The sequence below is a fragment of the Schistosoma mansoni genome, chromosome 5 (assembly GCF_000237925.1).
Source record: "Schistosoma mansoni strain Puerto Rico chromosome 5, complete genome".
NCBI lineage: Eukaryota > Metazoa > Platyhelminthes > Trematoda > Strigeidida > Schistosomatidae > Schistosoma > Schistosoma mansoni.
In genome coordinates this window covers 2,170,920-2,197,132 of record NC_031499.1, presented here as the reverse complement: position 1 = coordinate 2,197,132, position 26,213 = coordinate 2,170,920, and the positions used below count along the sequence as shown (strand labels likewise).

The 26,213-nt window shown below is 37.6% G+C and overlaps 1 protein-coding gene across 1 annotated transcript; it reads right to left on the bottom strand.

Moving 5' to 3' along the window:
- Positions 1-5,392: 5,392 nt before the first annotated feature.
- Smp_057930 (putative protoheme IX farnesyltransferase) lies at positions 5,393-23,261 on the bottom strand (the record flags this gene model as incomplete). Its single annotated transcript, XM_018797603.1, has 9 exons — positions 5,393-6,031; positions 8,466-8,698; positions 10,323-10,393; positions 12,357-12,736; positions 14,369-14,441; positions 16,926-17,020; positions 17,227-17,517; positions 22,959-23,082; positions 23,112-23,261. 9 exons carry the CDS (start codon positions 23,259-23,261, stop codon positions 5,604-5,606), a joined length of 1,845 nt encoding a protein of 614 aa, XP_018652628.1. The 3' UTR covers positions 5,393-5,603.
- Positions 23,262-26,213: the final 2,952 nt, after the last annotated feature.

Genomic DNA, 26,213 nt, shown 5'->3' with positions numbered 1-26,213 from the left:
CAGTCGGTGGTTTATTTAGATTTCTTTCGAACTAATTTGGCTTTATCGACCTGGTTGTTTCATTAAATTTCACACAAAGTGTGCCTTTAAGAACAGTATAAAGACAAGTACCTAGTTTACTTTCCAGAAGTTGTTACTAAATGTGAAACCAAATGCGATTGTTGTGAGATCACTCATACTATTTCAGATCACCGTCGTCAAGTTTTGACATTTAAACAGATTAAACAACGGACAAGTGTTACTGACATTTCAGAAGGTTTCATTGTCGATGTCATGTGTTCTTCAAAGAATTGTGTTCAAAACTCCAACAAAGTACTTTTTAAGGTCCTCACTGTTATGTTCAACCATAATAAGGTCAGGTTTCTTAAAATCTTGGAACACCGTTGAGCAGTTCGGATGCGACCTACAAAAACTAATGAAATAGACTGTCAATCCCTTGCTCAGCCAAGTGGAATAAATGGTATTTCCATTGAATTAAGACATCGTCTCTCTCTTGAACTTGGTTCTACAAGCTGTACAGCTCAATTACTTGCGATTTTACCAGACATATCTCAGAATAATAACTATCAGAGATACTGTTGTATTTCTTGTGAATAGTAAAATGCAACTAAGAGAACTAAATTTATATTGATTAAGTTGTATCTACTGACATCTTCATTTGTTTATGTATCCTTTCTTCTATTTTTCACAAAATTGTTATCTAATTTTATGTAGTTCATACCTTATTGATTATGTCCGAATATTCTTCTGTTTTAAAATTAAAGTGGAATTTCTCGCCTTTATTTTTTTCATTTGAAAAGTTTACGTACGTATTCTATAAAAGTACAGTATAAATATGACCCAAATGAAAAAAAGTACTTTCATATTTATGCTTTAAACTAGTATGTGACATGCCTTACTAACAAACCTATAATGGTTCAAATATATTAGGGGTATAGTATTTGATTTGTAAACTAATGTGATTGGTTATGAAAGACACTGGTTTTAAAGATAGTCGTCAATGTCTGTATATACTAAATCTACAGTACGTTTAAGAGTTGTAGTGTCGGTTGATATGTTAAGCCCATATACCTTATTTTAACTTCTGGACAAGCCAATTTACCTATCCAACTTGAGTCTGTTTTCACCATGTTAATTACTCGCTTATTAACCCTGACTATTTTTCATATGAGCGTATGTGTGCACTTCTTATCCTATTCATCACATGTCTGTAACTTATTCTTCTCTGACTATAAATATTGATTAAAGCGAGTTGGCTTACCCGACATCTCCAATGCGTGTTATTCTTGCTTCGCTCGCTGATATTGCTCATGTGCTTATAACTTTCTAGCCTGCGTTATTTGACAATAAGCTGTAGCTGCCGCTTCTCTTTGCCTTCTGATTTTATGCACCGTTAAGATTTGTATTATAACGGTTATCGGGGTGAATGATTAACAAAGCACGGCAATACAGAGTCACCTTTGTTCAGTAGATAACAGTATTATCCTTAAGAGCATAACGTGGAACGCACAAAGGCAATAACAAAATAGAGTTCGGGTAATTATATTATTATACCAATGATCCGACGTTGGTGATCAAATCTAACTCGAAATACGTACTATCTGCAAATAATTGTTTGAGCTACTCAAAAGGATACATACTCATTTAGATGAATCAAATCGTCTGGATGCTTTAAGTTAACCGAAAAGTTCCTGGTAAGCGATTCATGTTCGCCCCTATCAGTATAGATATGTGGAAATTGAGTAAAATCGATAGTGGTATGTGGTTGTTATTTGTTACTTGCTCTCAGTTGAAACAGTAATTCGCCTTAAATTGTCTTAAGGCTTCATAAATTCGAGTAGACAAACCTAAATAACTTGAAAAAGTAAAACACACTTAACACTTTCACAAGCGTAAGATAAAAGCGTTCTGCTGTTTTACTGCATGCTATGTAACATAAAGTGGTTTTCTTGTCAGCACTTTTGGGGTTCAGATTATCTGTGTTAAATACTGTGAAAATTGCCGAAAACTCTAAGTTAAACACACTGCTGAACCTATTCACCTTGAGGTGTAAGTAGTTCCAATCTTTTCGTACTGGCTGTAATTCAGAGTAACCCTTCATACATATACTAACAGATTCCATCAACCAAAATGAACTGCCTTTGAAAGAACAAACCAAAAATTGACTTTTCGTCATAAACACCCATTTTATCATCTATGATTTCACTGCTTTAGATTTAAATCACTTTTCGTTTTGATGACAACCAAAATAGTCTACCGAGGTTCCGAAATATCCAATTCAGCATCTAGTATACAGTGTCATGAATGACACGGGGATATTACGATTAACATATTCTAGAGACTCATACCTATTCGATTCACTACTTAACGAAAACACTTCAAATGTTATGCATTTGTAGGAGCTGGTACAATGTCAAGCCCACATAGGTTATTCTAAACTCTGGACAGACTGATCTATTCATTCCCCTCAAGCCGCATTTTTACCTTGTCACTTATTTGCTTATTAATCCTGACTTTTTTGTATGATCGTATGTGTATTAATCACTTACCCTATTCATCATGTGTCTGTAATTTATTTTTGCTTGACTATAAACATCGAGTCTTGCTTGATTAAGTTGAGTTAGTTCACTCTCCTCTACTGCGCGTTGCTATATTTCATTTCGTCTTTCTTCGCTCCCTTTCTCTGATTGTCTGTTTAGATCAATAATTGTTTGAAATATACGTATACAAAATCCACTCTCATATTTGACTTATTTAATTCCATCATTCTCTAGCGCGAATTAAGTTGGTAATTTATATACGAGGGTAGCTAGCATGTATATTTCCATGACAATCATCATACGATATAACTGAAGTCAGATATTGCGCCACTAAAAAAATATAATTAACTCGATAGGCGCTATCAATAAATGCTACTATAAACGGACTTTGATCGGCTGTAGTTGAGTTCGTTTTGTTTGTTATTAGATTTGAAACTGACGTATGTAATTTATTCCGTAGAGGTACTAATAAATCTCATTGTTAATAATATTTAGGGGTGGTTTATTGGTTTTTAACTTGGATTTTATCAACTCCATGAATATTTTCGATAATGATAACTGTATTTTACAGAGTTTTCTTCATATCTATAGTTTGACATTCAATTGAAAAATGACTGAGAGAATTAGGTCCCACTTTAGGATTGTACTTCAGACTGTTAGTTGGAGATTCACAAATTCAGGATTTAGAACTTCATTCCTACTTAATAAAAAGTAAAGAGATACCTAGTTGTTTTTTGATGTGAAAGATAAATAGTTTACGTTTGATATGGTAAACAGTTATTGCAGTTTAGAAAGAGATCATGATATGATAGGTAGTATTTTGTATACACTGCACTAGTTCAACATAAATACGATTGCCTAAACTTCACTTTTCTCCTCAAATGAATTCTAAGAATTTGTGACTGCAAAGTATAGTTAAAATAATCAGACGTTTCTCCTGAGGTCTACCTGAAGTGGCAAATCAATAAAAGTGTAAACTGTCATCCCTAATCTTTCAATAAGTTAACGGATTAATCCAGATTCAGCATATAAATTATCAACCCTATTTATAACTGCATTCTAAATACAATGTTTTATCAGTGAATAAATAATTCAGTTATCGAAGTGATAAGTTACGGTCCAACCTCATTTAGATATCATTCTTATGCTTCTCCTGAATTATCGACATAATTAATACAGCTCTATTATAAATCTGTCAAACAGTAGTCATCTTATCATTCAATAAAGCCTACCAGAATTAATCAGCTCATAATTATCTTAATTCATATATATATTGTTTATCGTATAACTATTTATATTCGTGTCCCCCTTATTATAAGCTTTATTTTGACCTAGACTATTATTATACGATTTACCATTCTTGAGTTATCCCTAGTCTATTAATTGCTGCCTCCCACATTTGGCTGAATCTTGTACAAATATTATTTCCTATTTTATTGTTACGATGTGGTCAGTCTGTTTGGTATATAAACTCAGTATGTTTGAAATACAATGATTCATACCGCAGAGACTGTTATTAGTGTTCTGGACTCAACTGGCTGGGCTAGGCAGAAAGCAGGACCGATTAGCACTCTAGACTGCTCGTACGGTTTTCGTGTGTCACTGTTCCAATCGATAAATCGCTGCTCTCTGATTGGCGGTTTTATCACGTCATACATTAACTAGGCATCCACTCGGCCACAAGTTATAACAACAACATACTCATCGAATCCGATGCAAACAAAGAATCCAAATCACTACACATGAATATACTCACAAGTCCAATTATTAAAACTATGTACTGATTACTTTTATCCGTTAATTTTGTAAATCATTATTCATATTGTATTATCTGCAAAAGTCGTAAATTTACTATAAAGATCACAACAATCAAACTACTAAATCTTCGAATCATTATATTTATTTAACCAGTCACACTAGTCATTCATCCATTACATTGTTATTGGCGTCACGATATTCACAAATCACTAGACCATTTCTTTTTAGTGCACGGTCCCGCTTCTTTTCCCGTTTAAAGTGAGTTCGTCCCACTTTTTGTCATGTAATATCGATGTTATACTATACACGCACTTTTTTCTCTTTTCGATTTTATCTCTTAGTAACATGTTAGTGAATGTTTTTGATAAGTCGAGTCTTCATATTGTTCTGAATCGTCCATTGCAGCAATTACTGAGATCGATCATTTATTTTCGTGCCCATCATTATCTCATAATTTCTAAGTATTTATAAGGGTAAACAAATCCTTGAATATCTTCTTCGTCAGCAATCCTGAGCTAATTAATTTTACTAGATTTACCTCTAGCTGAAAGTGTTCGGTCAAACATCTGCACTGGACCACAGTTGAATACACCGTGCTCGCGTCTCTTACGATGGTTAATCAATTTAAATTTTATACACTACAGCACATAAACCTCTAAAAAAGCGTTCACATTTTCTTATTCTTGAACTCCAGATCTATTGGCTTTAGAATCACTGTGTAACAAAAGGTTGAACTCTACTGGTTACGGCTTCTCACTATCAGTCCGAAAATTTGTCAATAATCAGCACATGAGAAGCCGTAACCAGTGCAGTGCACAATATTGTGAACTGATTACAGTTGGAAACATAAATCATTATATCCCACCCTAGCAATCTAAAGATTAATCACCGGCTGCAAAACCTGAAGCTCCTGGGTCCGACAAATGATTGGGTCTTGGATGCACAATGGTGGGGAGTTCCATACTAGAGTGAAACAAATGTCCAGTCTTTTGTGATTTTTAATGATTATCTAACTAAGGACAATCCGTAATGTTAACTAAAAAATTTAACAAATTCTACAAACCCTCTACAGTAAAATAAATAGTCAACTACTTATTGAGTATAAACCATTCTGTATTATAAGTTGTTGGGAAAAATTACTAATACAACTAGTATGAAGAAAACTCCATTTACATACAGAGCATGGGAGATACAAAAAGGAGACAAATTAAAGGTAATGTACTAAGAAACGAAAACGACAATATGTTATAAAATATCTAGGTACATATATTAATAAGCCTAATCCAATCGTCTATAGATATATCACTACATATGTCCAGCATTGATAGAACAATAAGAACCCAATAATACAGTGATCATAACTACAGGTAGATGAAATAATGTTGCTCGAAATAAACGTCTTGCAGCAGCAGAACTTCCATCACCAACATTCGAATTGGATTTAGCAAATTTCCATGCATAATAAATTAAACCTATATTAGCTGGCAATGAGCCAATGCCTAATGCACAACCAGCCCATGGTCCTAAACTTATAGCACTGCAACCAGCACCAGCTAAACAAACTAAACTTGATGCTATTGAATAACGTAAAGCAACTCGTTTACATAAATCCGGATTGATTATAGACGTCATTGCGTAACCAGCTTTGGAATATTCACTACGCATATTCCAGCTGAGTGCCATAAAGTGTGGAAATTGCCATACATACAACAAACATGCTAGGATTATTGAACCTAAAAAAGATAGAAAAACGTGAAAAATATGAATCAATTATAGGATAGGGCAGAAACTACCATAGTTTGTTGTGAAAGGCGAAAGCACGTGCACATCATTATGAAAATACTTGAGGTTAAATAAGTAGGCTTCATATTGCTCGGTTAGTTATGAAAAAAAAATCAGTTTCGGAAGCAGTAAACACGGTGTTTTCATCATAATATCTCAGTTTTTTCCAAACAAATACACAATTTCTGAAACATACAAGGTGAACATGAGTATGTTCATGGTACCAAAGAAAGAAATGTAGGCCCTAAGAATTTTCCTTGTGGAAGATATTGCTTGATTGATCCAGTATACTTCTCTAACCTAAATGACAGTAAACTTCATCAAAAGTCCATATGATAGCACCACTAAACAAAAAGCATGTACAGTCACCATATTTTATTTATTTATATAAACACATAAATATTGGTACAAAGAAGCACCAGATATATATGCGCCGCACAAATCTCATTCGATTTGTGTCAGGGCTGTGATACTGTCCAAGTGCCCAAACTGAAGCAGGTGGTTTTCTTAGGGGACTACACCCGGAGCCTTTGACCTAAAGATGTGATCCACAAGGCAGTGGAGCATCGTGAGGAGATGCAGTCTCATGGTAGCCGGTGACCAACGATTGATTCATACGCCATTTGTTCCTTCAGAATACTGGATCCCATGTGCACCATTGGTTTAGAATGAGGGTTTTCCAACTGCCCTAGGTGGACTTTCCGTGTCCACCAACACGGTTAAAGCACCGGACATTCACCTTTCGTCCTCTCAATTTCGTAAACAACAGTAATGCCACGAGAAGGCAGTGAGTAGGACTTCCCTATCAGAGGCTATATACGCGTAGCCATGTGAGAGCATTTGGAGAGAGAGAGAGAGCGGACTCTCCCCACTCTCGGCTGTACCAGGGCATTTGGGGACACTCACCATATTAAATATCATTTTTATAAAAGTGGTTTGTGTTTGTTTGCACAACTTAAAAGTGGTTTCAACCACCGACTGACTTTGGTTGGGAAATTAGTGAAAACAAGTGGCATTTAGAAAGTTTCGTAGCAGTTCAGAATTCCATACTAAAATGAAATAATTACCCAGTGATGACATCGAATAATAGTATGATGCAGTGGTGGGAACTGAACAAAGTTAGATTATTATTTATTGATTTATTCATTTAAATATATAAACGTTGGTACAGAGGGGGACCAAATATATGTGCCACAAAAAGTATCAACTCTATGTGGGTTGGGATATTGCTCAGGTTCCCAAACCAAAGCAGGTGGTTTTTTTAGGGGACCATTCATCGAGCTTTTCACCTAGAAGTCTAGTCCACAAGGAAGTAGGACAACGTTAGATGCAGTTCCATGGTGCCTAGTGACCAAGAATGGGTTTATGCACCATTCGTTTGGAATCAGGGTTTTTTGACTCCCCTAGGTGGATCCTTCGTACCCACCAACACAATTTAATCTCTGGAAATTCAATCTTCCTTCTCTCAATTTCGTAAACAATAACCCTGCCGCGAAAGAGCATTGAGTAGAACTTCCGCGGTATTATGAATTAAATAATATATTTGTAATATCCCAGACCTGTTTTTTGTTTAATCGCATATAATATTCTTGTGATGTTCCTTTGCACTATTTAAACTTGGGTTAATTTTGATTTGGTTATTTATTCTCTGAAGAAGTGGCTCACACTGAGTCACGAAACTTCAGAAAATCTCATTTTTATACTCATTGGGATATTACAAATATATTAATTTATTTATAACAATCTACCTAATGCTCAGTTCATTTAAAATTATCAAATCAAACCTTGGTAATGTTCCCTGGCATTGGCTATATATGTGTGACCATACGAGCATTTTGAGGAGGATAGCGGACTTTCCTCACTCTCGTCTGTATCAGGGTATTTGAAAGCAACTGACTAGACGAAACAGATTTTTAGAACTCTCTATGTTTCAGTAGCTTTCTAGGTGACATTAATCCGTGGAAAATCCAATAACTAGGTTCTTTCTATACTAGAAACAGTATTAACACTGCGTTTTATCCGTCAAACATTTTCATAACCTACTAACGTTAAGCGAAGCGATGGCTGTGTATTTGAGCCATTCGACTTTTAGCTACTAAGTTTCATGTTGGAATACCAGTAAATCTATTTTCAGCTTGAGAAGTCTCACAGTACCACTAGCACCCCGAAGTCAAGTAGACGAATCTGTAACTGGTAGACAAGTTAATAATTAAGAAAACGTTAACTTGATTGTTATATCTTTTTCACGGTCATTATCAGTGCAGAAAAATAACCTCAGTATGTTCAGTAGTGCAACAGACGACAAGGACTATACAAATGACAGCTATATATATATATATATATATATATATAGAGAGAGAGAGAGAGAGAGAGAGATAACCTCACCACACTGTAATTGTCCAGTAGCTGCAGCCCAACCCATCAATGGAGGTATAGCACCAACCCAAGCTCCAACCCATGTATTAACCTGACTAATCTGTTTCAATGGTGTATATATACATGTATACAATAACATATTTACAGCAGCCAATGAAGTAACAAGAGGATTTACACCGAAATAAAGCAGTGATAGTCCAGAACCAGTACAAGCCATTGCAAAAAGAGCTGCTCTGCCGGGTCTAAAAGTTTTGAGAAGAATTCAGGAACAAAAAGTTGTAGAAAATTTTAAATTGCATTCATGTTGTTTACTAAGATGACCTAGTAAAGTATGGTACTTATTATAAGGACTGAAACTGATTGGTTTTTATTGAGGTATGGGCATCCTGAGCGTATTTCCACTTAACCATAAGCTTTTATGAAAGTTGGATAGCGTCTAGTAGTGGGATCTAGGACTGGAAAATGCAATCCCTTACAAATAAAATGCAAGTTAGTGACCATCTGGACTCAGTGAGTAACACATTGAGTGTCCGAAGCGAAAGGTACTGGGTTTCAATAACGGTATGAACATCAAAAATGGGATGCAGGCACATTCAGCTGACGAGCCCTGAATGGGAGCAAGCGTACGTTCTAGATTCGTTTGATGGCCAGAGTCCATCTACTCTACAAAACATGTGACGAAATGTAACGTCGAGCCAGGACGTACATATGCGAATACAAACTCTTACAGATAAATGTCCTAACTAAGAAATTGCTTGGTTTCCCAACAATTAAACATCAAAACATAATGTAATAGTGGGTCATTTAGAATGCTGCTCTTATTGTAACTTGATTGATAAAACACAGTTAACATCAAAAGGCTAAACAAATATGACACCTGGTTACTAAAAAGCGGTTAATCAGTGTAAATATCTCACCATTATCGTTTAGTCACAACTGGAACAGCCTCATGGTAACTTCTCTGATGGTGATAGTGGGTAAAGAAATTTTGGATTCAGTAGGGGGGCACATCGTTTCCTTAAAAACAGTAGGCATATCCTTTTACCAAGTGATAACTAACAAAAAATCTAGATCAAACAGGGGCTCCTAAAGATTGCCTGCGATCACTTACTAATCTGATTTGTCCACGGTCATCACAAAAGCCCTTTGGATAAACCTGGCTGAGCAATGGAGATCAGTATGCTAGAATGATACCTTCTATCCCTATAACTCAGTTAGTATTTCGGTTAAATTAATATATAATTTCTGATCACCATCCCTCACGTATTTTGGAATCGTGCCACTATGTTCCATTAAATTCTCTTATCTTAAGCTTTGTACAGTCTTTACCACTTAGTTAAGATTTAAAAGAATAGTCTCCGCGACCTACTTAGATTATAGGTAAATAATGAACAACGGAAACAGGATTGCGGACTAAATTAGCTTTTTTAGGTATTGATTTCGACGTAGCACATGTCTGTTCTGATATGCAATCTATTAAGCAGTCATCTGCAGTAACAACCATACTATCTATAGGTGTAAATGACGGGTGATCAACTAACATCTTTATGTCTATAGTTAGCGTAGGACTGGCAATGAATGAGGTTGTCAGTACGAAATAATAACTGATTGCCATTATCGACCGATTACCACAGGATTATGAGGATATAACCTCGAGATGTTTTTATTCTTTTACTATTTATGGACCAAAGTTTTTCATATAATACGATTATATTTGTATGTGTTCTATCTATTAGAAAAAAGTATATACCTTTTAACAGTTATATGTACTAATGGTGTTGAGGAGGAAATCCATTTTAAACATTGAAAGGCATTTATCAAACGACATGTGATACAGTTTGGAAAAATATGGAGAAATCAACTCACGTAGTTAAACCACGAACGAGTACACGGTTTCGTGTACGAGTCATTTGGCTGTCGTAAGGAATTTCGATAATCTGGGGGACGAGAAATGGATCCAATTGAAAAACGTATTTTAATTATTAAAAAAAACAGCAGTATTTACCGATAAATCCCAAAATTATCACTGAGTGGTCTAATACGATTATATGATTGTGTGTGTCATAGTTTTTACCAAGAACCCTAGATCTACTACCCACTATGAAACTGGACGACACAGATTCAAATCTCATGGGAGCATTAGATCCCTCACTAATACAGGTATACCTTCCCAATGAGTGTCAACTAACACGAATCTTAGGTGTGTCAGGGTTTCCTTCCGACCACATCCAACCACCTGACAACTCGATGGTTATCAGCACTGCTAACTGACAATTGAGAGGTGTCAAGATTATTTAATCCTATTTTGAGAGAAAACATCAACCGACTCTATCTGGAAACTGGGAAATTTCCACCGACTGTAAAGGTAAAAATTTGTCTTCTATGACTAACTCTGTAACTAATAGTAGACAAAATGAAAAGTAACGCGAATGAATCAACTAGTGAACCGATACATATGTGGTGTGCGTTACGTATGTCGACAGTCATAAGTAGTATGTAACACTGGTCAGAAGTGGAATGACTGTCAAAACATTGAGAAGGATGAAGTGAAGAAAACAGAAAGGAGTTGAGAATTGGAAGATTGGTAAATGAAGCATTTGATGTACGGTCTTCACATTTTACCAAAAAACTCTGTAATCTTCCATTAAACAATAAATTGGTTGTCCTTATCTGAGTATTCTCACTCACTTCAAATATACCTGAATGAAATCCAGTCACTGTTGTAGAGATAGAATTTAGGTAGGACCGGCTTTGAGGGAACTGGTTAGATTTGTAGGTTGTAATCGTTGCAGGTTGGCCTCAGTTAGGCTACTATTGAAAACTACAAAGTACTAGAGAGCAGTTTCGCTCCAATATGTGTACACTCCCCACCTAATCAGCGGTCGGATCAAAGGCCATGAGATCTCATACAAAGGCTTAACCACGTTGATTGGCTTAGTTAAGAACTAATTTGATGATTTTTGCTATGTTTTACAGTGTCCGATTTTGATACTGATATACAATCTTCTTATACACGAGCCAAACCGACTACTCGAGTGAAAAGAGTGAAAGAGGAAAAGGAAGTTTACTGAATAACCGAATCGATATGTATACCCATTCATGCATGTTTCTCCTTTAGAAAACCAACGCACTGATGGTGTACCTCTCATTTCTTAGAAATGGAAACCATTTCTTGGCTAATCACGTGCACTTATTATTTGGATGATTTTTGATTGGCTCAATGTATCTTCTTTCCCTTCAGAAAATAGATTTGGTTCCCAGGATTTAGCTGATGTTGGGTAAGGCGATGCTTTCTTGACGATCTTTTCACGACCTGATTGCTGTTTCTGCTGTTCCGAATTTGTTGGTTCTGACTAGCTGTAACAATAAGGTAACCCAATAATAGGTTGGGTACGTGTGGCTCCTTAATTGATGTATGCTCTGCAGGTCGTACGTGGTTCATGTGTCAGACATTTCCTTTGGACATTAGCTTCACAAATAACGTCACCAACCATTCTTCATACGACACTAGCTACCCAGACAGATCCCACAGTCGAAAGTTTCTTGAATATACTGGTGACCTGTTTGGCAGTTCATGCTTAGTGCTCTTAGCCTTAGGTTTACCATCCCACTCTACTTTCTGTGGGTACATGGAACTTAATTGTCACTTTGGGATGATTCGATACTAGTGCGTCCATTTTTTAGATACCTTTCCGATGAAGTTAAGAGGATAATTACTTCGATTTCCCTTGTTTCTCTAATTCCATCATGTAAAAATCTGAATCGATTTGCTCGAACGGGGCAAACTTGACATCAGTGTATCTTACAAATTTAATACTAAGATTCAAGCACTTAAAAACATAAAACAAAATTTTGATCTTTTACTAAGAACGCAAAAGAATTTAACTAAATAAATCTTACTTGATTGATTGTATTTGCAGCAGAACTGGTTAGTGTAGTTCCAAGAGCTAAACAAATTACAGTCGAATAACAATTTTCCAGGAATTCAGGTGATACCATACTAGTAGATGCTGCTAAGCCACAACCGACTAAAGCAGTTGAAACAACTAAACCTGTAAGACGAGCCTTTGAAAGACCTGCAGCAATTGATGCGTAATGTTTGAAAAGTAGGACAGCAGGTGGTTGAGTTAAAACCAGATCTATTGTAGTTGGACATGATGTTGATGACGATGTTACTAGAGGATTAGGAGCCCATTTATTAACTGAAGTACTTCCAAATAAGTGGGATTTTTCAGATGTGTAAGAGTGATTTTCACATTCTATATCAACAGCACTTGTATCTGCCGGTAAACAAATATACATTACCAAAAACATTGGTGTTTCTTTTAATATAAAACAAACCTTGAACAATTATAATTTTGATTAGACACACAAATCATCAGCCAATACTAATACTACTAATAATACCACTATTTATGTGTTTAAATAAATAAATAAATACTAAGATTGAGCTCCAGGAAAGACAGACACAATATAAAACATGGTATAATAGTGTGTGCTGAACCAATCTAAAATACTTCGACTTTGGGGGAGTTACTGTGGGAGACAACAGATGAAATTGCCCCCAAATGCCCTGGTACGACCGAGAGTGGGGAGAGTCCGCTCTCCCTCTCCAAATGCTCTCACATGGCTACGCGTATATAGCCTCTGATAGGGAAGTCCTACTCACTGCCTTCTCGTGGCATTACTGTTGTTTACGAAATTGAGAGGACGAAAGGTGAATGTCCGGTGCTTTAACCGTGTTGGTGGACACGGAAAGTCCACCTAGGGCAGTTGGAAAACCCTCATTCTAAACCAATGGTGCACATGGGCTTCAGCATCCTGATGGAACAAATGGCGTGTGAATCAATTGTCAGTCACCGGCTACCATGGGAGTGTGTCTCCTCACGATGCCCACTGCCCTGTGGATCAGACCTTTCGGTTGAAGGCTCCGGGTGTGGCCCCCTAAGAAAACCACCTGCTTCGGTGTGAGCACCCGGCCAGTATCACAGTCCTCACACAAATCAAATGAGATTTGTATGGCGCATATATATCTGGTGCCCCTTTGTACCAACATTTGTGTTTAAATTAATAAATATTTAACTTCGACATTGCAGGTATAGAGGTACCAAAAAACAGGAAAGAAATTGCATAAATACCAATAGTATTTATGGCAGTAAGCAAAAGTTGAGGTGAAAATGGGAAACAGACAGATACAGAATGAGAAACAGCTTACAATGCTATTGTAAATGTATTTGAAACAATCATGTTTAATTAGATTTAAAAATTATCAATGTCTGAACGAACGCCAAGATTGTAAGAAGCTAGTTGTTTCAGCAGATAAATTATGACTATATATGTTGTATAGTCTTATATAATCTAGAAAGTCTGCATTTTCTGTTTTACGCTCAGGGAGTGTTGGAACGAGTCATATCAGAGGGCGCAGATCTGTTGGTTAGGGTTCACGAGATAGTTGTAAGGTTTTTTGCATTATTTCATGTTATTCGCTAGCATATTTTATCAGTTTCTCTTAAACGTTTAATTCTTTTTTACTTTTACTGATAGTACTATTCTTTCAACTTATTTGATTTACCTTGATGTAATAATGTGTAGTACGACTTTAAATGACAGACGCTACGGGTTCAATCTCCGATTCACCTTGATGTGTTAAGCTGAATATCACAAGGTACCACATGAATCGTGGTCGAAGCGGAGGATGTAGGCCTGTAATTGACACATGAGTTATATTTCTCCTAGATCCTACGCCTTGACTAGTTTCGTTATAAGCGAGGAACATAATAAAATCGACGATCACTAAAATTTCCTTGATATGTAATCCGTTAAACGTCATTAAGTGATCGATGGAGTGCTAAAATAGACATGAATTAAGCGGATTTAAAATTTTCAAATCGTATTCTTTCGGTACCACTTACTTTGGTCGGCTGATGAACCAGGTAACTGATATGGCGGTGGTTCAGACTGTGAATTCAGATCGAGTTTATCACTCTAGAATAATGGAGATACATGAAAGCATAGTGGTAATTAATAATTTAAAAGCAAACTGATGACATAAGAACTAGGAAGATTTGTTCAGTAGTTATGTGACATTCACAAACTATGCTTAGTGTAAAACAAGATGCTTTATGGTTATAAAAATCACAAGATTTCCAGCATATTATTGATTTAATAAATGGTATTTCAACACTATAATAGACATACTATAGTATACATATTGATGTACCTCAATCATTATCAACGTGGGAATTGTGGCATGAATACATGTAGGTTCGATTTGCCACACCACATAAAAAAGCTAGCGATTGAAAGCAAAAGAGAGTTAATCCCAATATGAACGGTCGAAGAATGACACTAAATTCTGAATTTCGAGGAAGACACATAATAAATGCAACTGAGGCCTTGTTCAGACTACGTTATCCAACATCATTGGCCACGAGTATTGTAGAGGCCCTAAACAAGGATTTTGCACCTAATGATATATCTCAAACCAGTAGTCAATGGTTCTATGGGTTGATTTTATGTCGTAATCTGATTACCTCTAGATTTCTTTCAACCTACTTCTATCCCAGAAAACATCGAGAGTATAGGTAGATGGTAGTTGTGTATACGTTACACACTTTTCTCAGCCACTTAAATCAATAAAGATTTACAGCCTTACTAATCGATTTATCATCTTTACTTAATATCCTACTTCCAACCTCAGCATTGTTCACTCCATTTTTTTGCGATAGGTAAAAAATATTTCACGGACAACTATGACAAAATACTTGCCGTATACGTTTGTCTTCTTCTAAAAACCACTTTTCGTGGCTGTAGATTAGTACATAGAAAACCGCTGTGCAATATACTCATCCCTTAGTTGATAGACAGACATCTCATTAATGCTGGATCAACTTCGTTTTTCTCTTCAAACTATTCAAATATACATTGAAATTCTTTTGAATAATTAGTATAGATAAAAATACTGGGAACAAAACGTAATGTTAGGCTGAACAAAGTTTAAAAGTTGTTATAGTTATCAGTGCAAATCATGTGATTATTGATGTTAGGATTGATCTATATTGGTAACGATCTCCTGACAGATTCCTTATAATTTCCGAGACAGCTCTGCTAACTGTCGATGAATGGATCATAATAGTGTGGAACGTAAAATTAATTTCTGTATGTTATCATCGCATTTTCAAACACATAGAAGAAGAAATCCAAACTTAATCCATTAACTACATGAGGTCGAGTGAACGGTCAAATTTAGATTTTGTGTGAGTGTTTTAGAAACAAGATATACATTTATGGAACAGAATTCTGACTAGTGAGACCTGTTGTTTAACTTGATCTGTGGTTGGAACACTGAAGGATTGAACAGCCAGTTAGGAACAGGTTAAGAAAACCAAAGAATTTCACATAATTCTGATAAACTTCGTCTTCTTATTGCATTATCAAAATTTATCAAAGGGACTAATTGTTTTAAAAACCAAAGAAACCATTTTTGAGAGCTCCATTTGTAAACAACAGCTTCATAAGGGGGGAGATGGTCCCAGAAAAAAGAAGTCGATAACACAAAACATGGGATATGACTAGAATTCATAGTGAGAGAAATAGGCACAAGTCCTGATGAAAGTACATGAGCAATCGACGCTTTTCCATTGCCGATACTCTGAAAGGTTGTTTCTTTTTAAGAAAACCTGAAATGAATTAGAATTAGTATTAAAAACTTTGACTTGAGAACCTAACAACAGAGCCTAACGGGTACTTGCTCAAAGCCAACCACAAAATGAATTACAATGAGCAAGTTCCCACTTCAGTAATGTAGTAGCTACGGACGGGACTCGTCATTTATTTGAAGAGGAATTACTCCCAACGTTCACATCCAGTAGGTTGTAGTTAGCCAATAAGTCAAACTTTACCAGGTGATATTTTTAATTTTAAACGATTTATAATACAGTCTGATACCACCTTGAACATTGTATGCTATTACCAGTACAAAACAGCTTGAGAAGCGATTATTCGGGAGAACGAATGAGATCTCCCATTGTCTATTTTCGAGATTTTTTCTGAAGCATAGGGTCACAATCAGTGTTTTTTCAAGATAACCCAAAAGATTAGGTGTAGACATCGATTCTTGAAAAAACTCATCCACCTTACAAACTAAACTCTGATAAAACTTCGAACTTTCGACTACACATCATTGTAATAATAGCTTAATTTTCTGAAAGTCGATGAAGCCAAAGTTATTGAGATATACTTAAAATAAGACAGCGTTGCAGCTATTGAGTGAAACTCAGTCAAGATTCAATGCCCAATATCTGGGTTTTAGATCACATATCCTAAAGATTAATAAGTATGAAAAACCTGATTGAATTTGATATTTTAAAAAGTTACCATCAGATACATGTAAAACAAGATAACTTTAACTGATATATATATATATATATATATATATATATATATATATATGTTACTGACTAAAGTTACCTTAGGTTGAGAACAAGTCGATAGTAATTTCTCATTTGAATTCCTCTTGCGGATTTCTGGTAAAACAGCTAAGGGCAGCTGACAATAAGAATGCACTAAAAATGTTGTAGGTGAACATAGAGATAGGGATTGATGAGAATTAAGAAATAATGTGATTTGTGAGCATCGAAATTTCTTTAAGAAGAACATTTGGATGAAACGTTTTCGTGAGAAAAACTGCAATTACAACAGTCTTCCAGTAGTATTTGGGATAAAATCGGAATACGAGGATCAATGTCTGTCTGCCGATTACGTGACTCACAATACTGACGGGCTATTTGGATTATAGCAGGAAATCTCGAACCCAAAGAAATGAAATCTTCTGAATTCGGACAACGAGTAAACAAGTGTACGATAATAGTCAGTGAATGTACAACAACTGTGGAGTCTGGAGATGTAGCACAAGCCACAATACACGGTAAGTGTATGTGATTGAGAATTTCTTGACGACTTAGAGGCGATGAAGCTGAAAGATTAGATAAACCTCCAAGGGCAAATTCAGCTAGACGAGCTTCGCCTACATCAACTTTCAAATTTGATCCGGATTGAAAGGCTGAAATACAAAAATATGGCAGTATAAATAAAACGAATTCTATTTGAATTATTTGAATGCTACTGTTCCTTCAAAATGAGAATACTCAAGTTCTAGAGTAATGTATGTTTATTACTAGTGAATGTTAGCTAAATGATAAGAACCATCTGACGTTCACATGTGCAAAGATTACTACAATACATTTCTAGTAATACAGATTATTTCTCCTATTCAGTTGAACACTATGGACCTACTGAATGGATAGTCCTTTATGGAAAGTTGGTCAGTCATAAGCAACATTTTTATTTTTATTATTAAAACACATACATATTGGTACAAAAGGGCACCAGATGCATATGCGCCACACAAAATAATGAAGATAGGAAGAGAAAGGATGAAAAGATAAGGGGACTGAAATGTACAACCGGAAGACTCTTTCAGTTAAGAAAGTTAGAACCACTCTTTATGAAGAAAGTAAAAGAAGGTTACAGCAGGATCGCCACTGGCTTCTATTCTGAGCCATATTTAATAACGTCTTTAGCCACTGTGTTGCACCATCTTCAGGACCCCAACCAGGAAGTCGTGAAGGACCAACAGAAGCCAGTCTTGTACAGCTTTCATACCACGACACCATGTCATACACTGACCACCTCTCCGCTTTTTCCAACCAGTCCCAGAGTCGGCAAATAATGCACGACGAGGAGTTCCCTGGGACGACATTCGTAGAACATGTCCAAGCCACCGAAGTCGGTGTTTTAAGATGGTGACACCAATTGAATTATCGTCTCTGCGCCCGAACACACGATGCCGAACCTCTGCATTACTAACATGGTAATGCCACTGTATGTCAGCAATCCTTCGAAGACAGCGATGATCGAACACAGAGAGACATCTAACATCCTCAACTCGGAGAGGCCAGGTTTCACAAGCATAGAGAAAACTGCTCTCACCGACGCGTTGTAGATCCGACCTTTTACGGCCAGACTAACATCACGAAGGCACCAAAGATGGCCCAGATTGGCATAAGCCGTTCCGGCTTTCATTATACGTGCATCGATCTCATCACTCACGCCACCACCAGCACTTATATAGCTACCTAGATACACGAACTTCTCAACTACTTCAATCTTCTCACCACCCAAGGAATAGAATCCTGTCAGTCTTGTAAGAGGACTTCTCACTTTGAAGGTGCAAAGCATATACCGTACTTGCGGACACTGATTGCCAACTGTTTTGGTTCGGCCGCCCCCAACTTCCTTCCAACCATCCCTAACACTAGTCATCATTGGGCGTCGTGGTAATTGGTGTTCAAGCATATGTAACACGTCTCCCAACCATTTCACAGTCGATGAAGATTTACAACCTCATCAACTGGTTTACCATCATTCCCTAATATCCTGCGTCTAACCTCACTATTACTTACCCAGTGATCTTAGTAGATGTGAGCAATATTTCTATGACAGCTGGGATCAAATACTGGTAACTTACGAGTATCTTCTACTCTTAATGGCCATGTTTCACAGCCGTAGAGTAGAACAGAACGAACTACTGCACAGTATACCCATCCTTTTATTTATATATGGATATCTCGCCTTTGCTATAGGTGACGTAAGGTGGCAAAAGCCAAACGAGCTTTCTGAATCCGTGCTGAGATTTCGTCAGACACCGACCCATTAGGACTGATCAGACTTCCAAGATAAGTGAAGTTGTCAATGCGTTCGACTACTTCACTCCCTATCCTTAGTTCAGGTGTTGATGCAGGCCAGTCCTGGAGCAACAACCTGTATTTAGAGGGGAAGAAATGCATCTCAAACATCCTAGTATTGTTGCTCAGTGCTACCAAAACACTGCATTTTATCAGCGTCATTTGACCTCCCTGAAGGAGATCGATTCCTGAATATCCAGTCAACAATAACGTCATTTCCAGCACTAGGTCTATAATGAAATTAAACAGAAATGAAGATAGTGGTCAGCCTTGTTGGACACCACCTAAAGGTTTCAGAATCAGATGACAATTTGCCATAAGCTCTGACTCGACTGATAGTATTCGAGTAGACAGCCTTTACAAGGTTTATGTACTTCCGAGGTACACCTTTCAATGACAGACACTGCCACAGAACCTCTCGGTCTACAGAGTCCAATACCACTTTTAAGTCAAGAGAAACTATCATTGTGGGACGCAGATAAGCATGCCTGTGTTCTAAAACCTGACAAATGGTGGATATGTGGTCGATGCAGCCACGACCAGGCCTGAAGCCAGCCTATTTTTCTTGTGTTCGTAGTTCACGAGTCTTTGTTATACGTCCGATAGTTATTGAGGCTAGTATTTTAGACGCTATATTGGTCAAACTAATCCCTCTATGGTTACCACAAGGTAATTTTGATCGTTTTGGCTTTTTCGTCACTGAGTTCAGTTATAGTGGGTCTACTTAATGTGGTTTTTCTGCATCCAGTGAGACGCAAGCAAATGCGTGCTCGTATTAGAGCATGATCAGAGTCTAAACATGTACTCCAGAATGAGCGGCGGTCTTCTATCCAGCCTCTCCAACGATGACTGATAGGAATATGCTCTATTTGAGTGTATCGTTGGTTTGGTCCAGGGGATCTCCATGTTAGACGATGTCTCTCCTTATGCTTAAAATTAGTGCTTGCTGAAAATAAACGATTGTCTGAACGCAGTTGCAGCAGACGATCACCATTATGTGTTCGCTGAGTTGGAATACTAAAATACCCACCTAAATGTCTTTTTGTTTGATTTAAGCTACCTACTTGGGCATTAAAGTCACCTGTACTATGTCTGAGCGTTTAACTATGTGAAGTTCAGAAAGCTTTCTGTAAAAGTCATCTACTTTATCCGGGTCGCGTTCAGTGGAAGTGTAGGCAGAAATGACGAAAAGACGACGACGTGTGTCCCTATTCTTCCGAGTTCTTACGGACCCGTTTAGCCGAACAGCATATAGGCGACTGTCAACAGGTATCCATTCTAATAGTTATTGTTTTGCCCTCGTACTTAGTGCTATACCTACACCCTCCAGTCCACAAGAACTAGCCATCGGGTCGCTATATACACGGAGGGTATATCTTTTCGGCTCTCCGTTTTAGCGAGGTAAGGTCAAGTGAACGACCAAACTAAGATATTGTATGTGTGTTTCGGAGATGTAGCATACATCAATGATACGAAATTCTAGGGTTTTAGTCATGGAGGCCTGCTGGCCGACTGACATAGGGTGCAAACGTTGAAGGCTCCAATGTGTAGTTTGGAGAGAGGTTTCAGTAGACTAGAATCGTTGGCTATGGTGACACGAGGAAGAAGCCAAAAGAGGAAGTTTAGGGTTTAAAGCTGAGGTATGAGGAATAATAGAAATTGAAGAGGGAGATTGATTATGAATACAGTGATCTTGAGTGCTGTTAGAGGTATAAGGGTGGCTACCATTTCCTGGTTGCCCACACCGTGGAAGGTTTCGTCTAGAGGTACCCGAAAAGGAAATTGAGTTAAAGGTGGTCTTAGTGACCTGAGAGCGTGACTACAGTGCCCAAGGGACAAGTGCTTGAGGTCGGTCACACACGACCATTTTTGTGAGTTTTCGTGTTAGCTCGGAACTTGTTGGAACCTTACCGCCAGAGACGGGAATCCGTGGGATAAGGTGAGGTGTGCATTCTCAGGGTCGACCTTTTCTATCCTCACCCTTCCTTGTGGGAAGGCGGTATCGCTGTTATTCTGGTTGCCTGAAGGAAACATCTTAATGCCGTCACACCTCTGTACAGTCAGCAGTACGACTTCGCCCTCAGACCTTAGGTTTGCTGCTTTTAGTCTTACGGCTCTTCAATCAACCTGTCTGGCACGGCAGAACATTGAGGAACGACTGTTCCGGCCAGTATAGCTCGATTGGTTCATTACGATAGGCCAATAGCTAATGACTTTGCAGACTGATGCTGTGCTAGGTTTAAACGCTCCAAGCTTTTACCCAACCTACCCCTACGCCAACAAACATTCCGGGTCGAGATAGACGGTGGTTGGGCATACGTAACAGATGTCCAAATAGCCACATTCAGCGAAGATTTACAATCTTAAAAACCGGTTTGTCATACATACCTAGCATCCTGCATCTAACCTTAACATGGCTAACTTCATGGTCCCACTATATGCAATACAACGCTCTAAGAACTTTCATGAAGAAAATACCAGTAGTTTATAAATGTCTTCTATTTTCAAAAGCTGTTACAGAGCAACATAATAATAATAGTGGACTGCTGAGCTGTGTGTCCAACTTTTGGCTGTTAGACGCACATTTTATTTATGCTACGAATGATATAGGTTCCCGGGGCCAAATAAGCTTTCTGAATTGGTGCTGATATTTCACCAAGCATTAATTCATTAGGGCTAGTGAGTATTCTCAGGTAAGTAGACGATGCGGTCAATTGCCTCCTAACATTTGTTTAACATTGACCCGGACCAACCCAAAATACGAGCTTTCTGAATCTGTATAGAGATTTCATCAGAAAAAGTTGGGCGCTTTTTCACCAATATATGCCACTTTAAAGTGGAATATTCCTTCAATTTGGCTTATATTAAGACATTTGATATATCACATTTTAAAGCAGCAAGTCCATGATAAGTCGAAAGACGGAATAGGAGGGCTAAAAATGATGCAAGGAGTAACAAGTGTTTTGAACATGATATTGCAATTCACGCTAGCTAACAGGTATGACCAGAATAGGCAATAGCGATAAAAGGAAAAGTCACATTGTCAGAAATTTGAACAGGACTTTTGTGACAAATTAGTCAAACGTGAATGTGTAGGAAGATGAGAATTAATTTCAAAATGTAGCGCTAAAGACTGCATACAAAAATAGTGATGCGACCGAATGTGTGTTTTATAAGGCCATTGGCATATTTTTGTTATGAAATATATGATAACAAAAATAGAACCATACCCTGGCTACCTCATCTTGGGTTGACACGAAGTAGTACTTGACTATGTAATTAACAAATAAAAATACACATATGCTTGGTTTAGCTTATCCTGCATACCTTTGTTCATCCATAATATTAGTAACATCAACAAAAACACGGCAAGACTGTAATTCATAGATGAACCAAGAAGATAAGATAACATGTGTTGATTTTGGCGTGCAATCCATCCATTTATTTGGCCAAATAGCGTTTTGGAACTTTAGCTGATGTCAGTTCATCATGAAAACCCTAAATCCAGCTGCTCATTGATTAATAACCATTATTTAGTCCTAGATAGTAAGTGTACATGCTTAAAGTCACTTACGCGTCGTTCAAAGGTCGTAAATTATAGTCTCAACGGAAACACTAAAAGACCCGAGTTACTACCAGAAAAATAAAGGTAAAGAATGGATTGGGTAAAAATAATGTAAAGGCGAACCCAGAAAAAGGATGTATACCATTAAAGGCCTATATATATATATATATATATATATTTAATTCAACCTACCAGCTTTGAACCACGCACTTGATGGTTCTAAGATGCAGTCAAAAAAGAGATCAATGATACGCAGTTGACGAAGCTGTGGGCCGTTTCGAGAGTCGTAGCAGAAATTAGCGAGATTGGCTAAAATCTGAGCAATAAAAACGAACAGGTACAAACCTGTTCCTTGTGTTCGGCTACTGAAGTTTGCTGATATTCGCCAATCAAATTCTGTAAGTACTGAAGACGGCCGAAGCTCCCAGGAAGAGATCGATTAGTACTTTTACGTTGATTTATGCTCGATAATTTATTGTTTTTCCTGAAAACCATGTGACCTTAAGACGTGTGGCGGGTCTCTCATACATGGCGCTTATGGTAACACATTAACCTACAGTCGAACAGAATAACTAATAATTTTAATGTATCCTTAGGATTTATATGATTTAGATCATAACCAACGCCATTAGGAATATACCTAAGGAATCTTCCACAACGTTCTCTCGCGGAAGAAATATCGCTGTGCGAAGCGTCTCAGAAAACATGGACCCTGATTATTCGGAATATGATATTCTAGAGTGGAAATTCGTAAAGTCATCGTTGGAGCTTATTAGCGTAGTGACTGGATAAGTGATTCAATTAGCCGAAAACGACGGGGATCCTAGACCCCGGCTAGTGAAAATATCTTTACTAGCATCCACATGGCGGCTGCCATCCTCGAAGCATCTAGACAGGCCTCTTGATTTTACATGAAACAGTCAGACGCCGTCACGCTTAGGTTTCACATTCACGTAGTAGCCCATGCATTTATTGACAAGATGCTGAACGTCTCAACTACTAAGGGGACTGTTCCAGATAATTTGAAAAGGTTGTCTCCCAAGATACATATTTGTGAGCTAACACTCACTCAGATGAACTATGTATCCAATCTGAACTCTACGAAGACTATCGAGTGTATGATTTCGAAGCTCCCACCAAACTTACAAAGAGAATGGGTTAAAGTGGCATGTATAATCCTCAAGACGTGTAGAAAGCCTTCACTTAATGACCTTTACGAATTTGTGAAGAAGCAATCAGACATTGCTAATAACAGATATGGGTTAATTGTCAGTGGAGATCCTTCTAATCGCAATCAAAACAGTCGATTGTTGTTCCTAAAGGACACCTTAATCCGGACTATAAGGCAAGAGTGTTGTTCACCAGCATGAGTGAGCGCGATGCCCCTTCAAACGTAAGACCAAGGACTTTTGGGTTGTCATGTTTATAATGTACCGAAAACCATCCCTTAGACCAATGTGGAAGGTTTAGAGATAAGGATATGAATACAAAGATAGAGTTTGTATTAAAGAAGTTGTGTAATGTTTGTCTCAAGGCGAACCATAAGGCGAGAAATTGTCTAGCACCGAGGTCACGTACCGTCTTAGGATGTGGCTGGAGACATAACACCTTTTTACATAGGAAGCGGGAAGAGCAGAGAGACAGTACTAGTAATACCTACATCAATACCCAACTATCCACTGAGGAAAGTGCTGAGCATGTACAGAGAAAAGTATCAGAAAATAAAACTGTCCACTCTAAACCCAAGTTTGCTTAGCCAAAAACTGTAACACCATCTGATAATGATCCCAAATCAAATCTAAGAAAGATTTGGAAAATGAAGGTCATCAAACCGAAAAAACCAAAGGCCTCTGTAACTAAGAAGCCGTAGAAACAGGCAGCACATATTCACCGTAGTATCGTACATAGTGTTGAGAAAGGTGCATTTGTACGAGTCGGGAATAAGAGTAAGGGTGCATCTGGCAGCTTTAAAGATGTTAATGATGGTCTTAGACAGATAATGTGCAGTTGGGACCAGAATAAGATAGCAAATTCCCTTTTAGAGAGAGGTTGTGAATGGCACTTTAACCTTCCTAGAGCTAGTCATCGAGGCAGTGTATGGGGACGCATCATAAAGTCAGTAAGAAGAATTCTACAATCTCTACTGCTTCAGAAGGTACTGACGGATCAGTCTTTGGAGACATTTTAAAAAGAGGTTGAAGGAATACTAAACAATCAACCACTCGTAAAGCTAGTCAATGACCGTGATAATCTGGATTTACTTACGCCAAATAAGGTATTGTCAATTCATATCATTCGATGAAGCACAGATGAATAAAGCGTGCTTATATAACAGGAGATGGAAGGAAGCACAACAACTACCTAACCTACTCTGAAACAGATGACTGCGGGGGTACCTATCAAACCTTCAGGCGAGATCCAAGTGGTTAGACACGGGAAGAAATTTACAACCGGGAGATTTAATGTTAGTAGACAATGCTGGCTCACTGAGAAATCTGTGGCCAAAAGCTATAGTTAGACAGGTCAATCATGGTCCAGATGGACGAATCTGCACAGTTCGACTGAAAACAGCAACCGAAGAGACTAGCCGGGGTATATGGAACCTGTGACAATTGGAGATCAGTTATTTGGGCGCGACAGTAGAGAAGCCTGGATATGGTGCTCGCATGGGAGGGAATGTTAGTTATGTCTATAAATAACCAATCAAACCGTTGTTAAAGCGCACATCACATCAATCTGGTCTGGTGTGTCTGTAAACTATCCCTGTTGCATGTGACCTACCAATTGAAGGACATTGTTATCCTATTATATCATTTTGATTCATAATTTTTGTTCATTTCAATAAGACACACAATACTGGTCTGTATGTTTGTGCGTTTCACTTAACGATTGTAATTATTGTAAATATTGTACTAATATAACTTTTTATGTTTGGAAGCAGATAAATTTCAGAGGCATATTGTCCTTGTTATGACTATAACTTTCACATAGACTCTGGGATCGTCAGTGTCGCGTTTACAGTTCTAGTGTTATATCTGTAAGACAAATTAAATCCTACACTATCACATGTGCTACAAAACAGTCTGTCATAAGTTCGGTCTCCAAATATTACAAGCAACGTACAGTTATCACGAATCACAATCTTCAAATGCCAAGACGCAGAAGGCACTACTGAGTGGAACATAAACGAACTAGTACCAATAGCACATACAGGTAGGTCAGAAAAGTAAGGAGCCAATGCACAAAGGCAATAAGAGATGACAGGCTTCAGTACTAGATAAAGTAAAACCGCTCAATGTAATGTTCTCACATTCGCTAAGCCGAGGTACGGTTACAGAGAATCGGGAGCTTACTCACCCTACACCAATAATCAGTGGAGACCGACGCAATGTAATTATAAGCTACCGGCCGGTAACACTTCCTTCAATACCGTCTTAAAATATGAAG